Here is a 5,918-nt window from a genome sequence, read left to right as displayed (position 1 = left end):
ATAAACACTTTAGTTAAAGAGCTGAAGATGTGAGCCTGTGGTGGAGATGAAGCCTGTTTTTAAGGCCATTAGTGATTTAAAAATACCAATAAAACTATCCCGTTTCAGGGGCGAGACTGCCTTTTTTATATATATTTTTTATATGGCCAGTAAAAATATGACCCACAGACAGAATAAATACTAGTTCTGTTCTGGAGTTCGTCAGAAGAACTGTGGGGACCGCTCTCTGATTCTTAACATGAGAAGAGGGCCACAGGCAACGTTCCTCATCTGAAACCCCGCCCTTCTGAGTACTCTTCCGCCTGCTGATTGGCTTCTGAGACCTCTCCTGGCCGCTGGTTGGCTGTCCCTCGCGAGAGAGACAGAGAATTTGCTCATTACGGAGTGGGGCGGAGGCGCGCGGGCAGAACACGTAGAGACTGACCAGCAACCTGTCACCACAGCATATAGAGCGCAAGACCTAACAGAGCTTTTATACGGGAAACTGGAACGGACAGGGCTCCGGGATGTCTCCGAGGTCTCGTCCGTGAGAAACCACAGAATGAACAATCGAAACAGACACTGCAAAGTGAGGCAGGAGTTTTAATTGAAAGGAACATCTGGATATAACAGTTCCTTTTATTATTGCCTTTGGATACGTTGTTTCCAACTTCGCTTGACGGGTCGGAGTGGACTACCAACTGTGCTTCCAGTGGAGAGGTTCGTCTTGGCGAGCCAGGAGCGGGTATAAACAGCCGCTGACCGCGCACTCTGAGGTGGACTAATCTTTACCCAGCACCCGGTGGACTAGCCTACCAGGCAACGCCCGGAACCCGATCAGCTGATCACTTTGGATTCTTAGCGGGATAACTTTGGAACTTTCCCCCCTCGTGACAATGAGTCGGGCTGTGTACACTCTTGCGGCGGTAGCGCTCTCCCTCGCGCTGCTGTGCGGTCCAGGACCCCTTGGTCTGGTGCGTGCATTCGGCGACGAGGCAGAGGAGATGACTTGCGACCCGATACGCATCGCCATGTGCCAGGACCTGGGATACAACGTCACCAAGATGCCCAACCTGGTGGGCAACGTCCTGCAGTCAGACGCCGAGCTCCAGCTCACCACCTTCACACCACTCATACAGTATGGCTGCTCCAGCCAGCTGAAGGTACACACACACACAGCATATATTGTACTATTTTTGTGCGGACCTCAAATTGATTTCCATTAAAAATCCTAATTTTTCCTAAACGTAACCCTAACCTTAATCCTAACCCTAAACCCTACCCCTAATTGTAACCCTAAACCTAGCCCTAAGCCTAAAATAGCCTTTGTCCTCGTGGGGACCTGGGAAATGTCCTCACAAGGGAGAATGTTCCTTGTTTTACTATCCCTGTGGGGACTTTGGTGGATTTCCGGTACCCACACACACTCTCTCTAGCTGCTCCAGCCGACTAAAGGCATACACACACACTGTTGGTTCTCAGGCTGGGCTGTGTGTTGGAGCAGGCAGTGTATAGTGGAGAGAGACAGAGAGCACATGACAGAGTTGCAGGGAGGCAGCCAGTCTTGGTTCAGCAGCACGGGGCAATGAGGTAATACATGTCTGAGGAGAGGAGGGGGCCAGGCCAGCTCCACATGGCAACAACAATACTGCCCTCAGTACTACTCTCTGTAAGGCCACTTGTCTGCCTGAACCACCATGAAGCTGGAAATTAAATCCTTCCCATTTTGTCTTTCTCATATGGTTTTTATTGTCCTGACTGAAGTGACAAATGAGGACACTCTTAGAAAAAAAAAAGGTGCAATCTAGAACCAAAAATGGTTATTCGCTGTCCCCATAGGATAACCCTTTGAAGAACCTCTTTTGGTTCCATGTAGAACCCAAAAGAGTTCTACCTGGAACCCAAAAGTGTTCTACCTGGAACCAAAAAGGGTTCTCCTATGGGGACAGCCACAGAACCCTTTTGGAACCCTTTTTTCTAAGAGTGTAGTTATTTATGTGGTTAGATAGAAATGTCAGGATGAATGGATCCAGTTTTCTGTTGATATTTACTGTTGTTTACCATTCCATAGCCTGTAGACACAGCATACCACTGGCAACTTTGTCTCTAAGGATATTCCTTATCCTGACCATTGAGATACATTAACATATATTCAGTCCAATTCTAATTGATTTAAGGGCTTTTGTGGTATTATTATGGTGTTGTAGTTGGCTGGATGGTTATTTGTGTGATTATGGGTTTGCGTAGTTTGTGTTGTGATTGTCTGTCTCTTGTGGTTCAGTGTGTGAGCGTGTTATGTGAGCGCTCCGGAGTGACGGCCGTGAAATGTTTCCATTTCCTGTCTGAGCACAGAAACATCCCACAGATTAGGCTCTTTCTTACACACACACACACACACACACACACACACACACACACACACACACACACACACACACACACTCAGACATTCACCAGAGGAAATGGAAACTAGATCTTGCACATGGCTTTTCTAATAGGAAGAATCCCCCAGGTATCCACACACACACTGGGCCGTGAACAGAGGCGGCACTCAGCTTACCTGCTGCGGAGGAAAACAAGCCTTCTCCAGTCCAGCTAGTGATCAGAGAACAGTAGCACAGTTCCAACAGAGTGAAACATCACTGATATAATCTCACACTCTCACAATGCTGCCTTGCGCTTCCCACTGCTTCCCACGCCACAGGATAGCCCCCCCCCCCCCCCCCCCCCCCACACACCTTAGCCCGATACATTCACTTGTGTTTATGGCTAGACAGTTATCTTTACTGCAGTATGCTGACCAGAGAGTCAGAGTAGAGTTTGTCCCTCTCAGTTAAAGTTAATCAGACGTTCATCTCTCCGGGACATTGTCTGTATGACTATTCAATTACCTGTTTATTTGTTGTAGTAGCTTTAATAATCATTTAGAAATTCACTAAAGGTTTCACCACAATCTTTTGTGATAGTTGCCTGGTTTTCCTGACTAAGCTCAAAACCAATTAGAATAGGAAGCAGACTAAGGACCATGATGCAACACAGGGAAAGCAGACACAGAGCAATGCACACAGAATCATCATAGAAACTATTTTAGAAATTCATTAAGTGACATATGCAAAGATAACACCTCTCTCTCTCTCTCTCTCTCTCTCTCTCGCTCCCCAGTTCTTCTTGTGTGCGGTGTACGTGCCCATGTGTACAGACAAGGTTCCCATCCCCATTGGGCCGTGTGGCAGCATGTGTCTGTCTGTCAAGAGGAAGTGCCTGCCTGTCCTAATAGAGTTTGGCTTCGTCTGGCCAGAGCTGCTCAACTGCAGCCTGTTCCCCCCTCAGAACGACCACAACCACATGTGTATGGAGGGTCCAGGGGACGAGGAGGCATTTGTCCGGCCCCTGCCCCCCCAGGAGGAGGAGTGCCAGGCCCTGGGGGCAGGGCCAGACCAGTATGCCTGGGTGAGGCGGAGCCACAGCTGTGCGCTGCAGTGTGGGTATGACGCAGGGCTGTACCGGCGAGGAGACAAGGTGTTTACAGACGTGTGGATGGCAGTGTGGGCAGTGTTGTGTTTCCTCTCGACCACTCTGACCGTCCTCACCTTCCTCCTGGACTCAACACGCTTCTCCTACCCCGAGAGACCCATCATCTTCCTCTCCATGTGCTCCAACCTCTACAGCGTCGCCTACCTGGTGAGGACATAGGACTTAGAGCAGGGGTAGGCAACCCTGGTCCTGGAGTGCCGCAGGCCCTTCATGTTTTTGATTTAACTGACCTGGAAGACCAGGTGTGTTCTAATTTAGGCAACCACTGAACTGTTCCAGCCGGTGACGCCTCCACATACAATTTAAGAAAATCATCAAGGATAACACAATAAAGCTTGAAAGCTTATTTCCATTGTGGTCCTTTTGGAGGGGGGTGCAGCAAGGATAGGCAGCAATGGTAGTGGCAACAAACAATGACAGACAAAATTGTTGTTTGTTTCATAAAATGAGCTAATTATTACAGTTCCATTTCCTAATAAACAATTCTGGACAGGTACATCTCCCTTGTCTCACATACCCCTAATATATACAACTATCTAAGTCTTATATATATATACAAGAAAGGAGGCCAGAGTCAGGCGTACCTACAGGGTGCATAGTTGGAACAGAAAACAGGGTTGCCTACCCCTGACTTAGACGATTAAGCTCATGTTTAAAGCACTGGGCTGTTTCTCAATAGTTTAAATTAGCCTCCTCTTCTCCATGATCACCAATATGACAGGTTGGAGCAGTTTGTTATAAACCTGTCCAGTCCTTTCAGCTACCAGTGGTAATGAGGAAAGTAGACAAGGACAGGAAGCCATGCTAGAGTACATAGACCCAGCCCTGGTCTCCTGGATGACCTGATGACCCCTGGTCTCCTGTATGACCTGGTGACCTCTGGTCTCCTGTATGACCCCTGTGTCTGTCTGTGTTTCCCTGTAGGTGCGCCTGACTCTGGGTCGGGAGCGTGTGTCCTGTGATCTGGAGGAGGCAGCGGTACCTGTTCTGGTACAGGAGGGGTTAAAGAGCACCAGCTGTGCCATCGTCTTCCTACTGCTCTACTTCTTTGGCATGGCCTCCTCGCTGTGGTGGGTACACACACACACACTCTGGACAAAAGTATTACATTGTAAGGAATAGATTTGAATGAAACCGTTAGAACAGTCGCCTCCCAGCTCTCTAACCCGTCTCTCTCTCTGTCCCCTCCCAGGTGGGTGATCCTGACTCTGACCTGGTTCCTGGCGGCAGGTTTAAAGTGGGGTCACGAGGCCATCGAGATGCACAGCTCCTACTTCCACATAGCAGCCTGGGCCATCCCCGCCATCAAGACCATCGTCATCCTCATTATGCGACTAGTAGACGCTGATGACCTCACGGGGCTGTGCTACGTGGGTAACCTACAGCAGGAGGCTCTGACGGGCTTCGTGGTCGCCCCGCTCGCCACTTACCTCCTCATCGGGACGCTGTTCATCTGCGCCGGCTTGGTGGCCCTGTTCAAGATCCGCTCCAACCTACAGAAGGAAGGGGCGAAGACGGACAAGCTGGAGCGTCTGATGGTGAAAATCGGGGTGTTCTCTGTGCTGTACATGGTGCCTGCATCCACTGTGATAGGCTGCTACCTCTACCAGCTGTCCCACTGGGGGGACTTCAGAGCCAGTGCCAGGGACTCATACGTGGCAGCAGAGATGCTGAGGATATTTATGTCTCTGCTGGTGGGTATCACGTCGGGCATGTGGATCTGGTCGGCCAAGACCCTCCACACCTGGCAACGCTGCTCTGCCCGCCTATGGAGGGACGGCCGGGCAGGGAGGGGCAAGCGTGCACCGGGGGACAGCTGGATAAAACCTGTCAAGGGCAATGAGACGGTGGTGTGAGTAGAGAGGGAGTGAAATAGAGAGGGATAGAGAGAGAGGGGAAGATAGGAACCGGGTAGCTTTTTAAAGCAAACCTGCCCCCAAACCCACTGTTAGATCCGCTACCTGATGGAGAGAGGGAACGAGAGAAGGACAGGAACGAGAGAAGGACAGACAGATCAATAGCACCACTAAGCAGACAGCGGTCTCCTTTGCCCACTGTGTCTGTGGTTCTCTCCCTCCTAGCAGACTCTAACCCACTGCCAGAGAAGAGACTGACCCTGTAGCCTACAGCAGGCTCTGGGCTGATCTATAGGACCGTCTGACTTTAGAGAGTTGTTCTTAAAGGTTGAATTTACACTGGAGAGTCATGGTCCAGATGATTTACAGATCTAAACTACAGCCACACTGAAATGCACTATGACTAGCTGATGTGGATGTAGCTTGGTTAACGTGCCTTATAAGGAACGGAGGGCTGTGCTGCCCAGCCAGTCACACTCTGGAGGCTATGAAGCTATGCTACTGCAAAGGCACCTGGGAGTTGTAGTGACTTGACTCTGGTGCTGCAGC

General features: G+C 49.9%; 1 protein-coding gene across 1 annotated transcript; it reads left to right on the top strand.

Moving 5' to 3' along the window:
- Positions 1 to 875: 875 nt before the first annotated feature.
- Positions 876 to 5,369, top strand: LOC311101324 (frizzled-4-like; the record flags this gene model as incomplete). The annotated part of the gene is made up of 4 exons (XM_084142451.1): positions 876 to 1,142; positions 3,142 to 3,660; positions 4,438 to 4,583; positions 4,706 to 5,369. 4 exons carry the CDS (start codon positions 876 to 878, stop codon positions 5,367 to 5,369), a joined length of 1,596 nt encoding a protein of 531 aa, XP_083998577.1.
- Between the last annotated feature and the right edge of the window lie 549 nt (positions 5,370 to 5,918).

This window comes from Coregonus lavaretus (assembly GCF_964263955.1).
Source record: "Coregonus lavaretus genome assembly, chromosome: 26".
NCBI classification, from domain to species: Eukaryota; Metazoa; Chordata; class Actinopteri; order Salmoniformes; family Salmonidae; genus Coregonus; species Coregonus lavaretus.
Note: the sequence above shows the minus strand (reverse complement) of the source record. Positions and strands in the feature narration are given on the sequence as shown.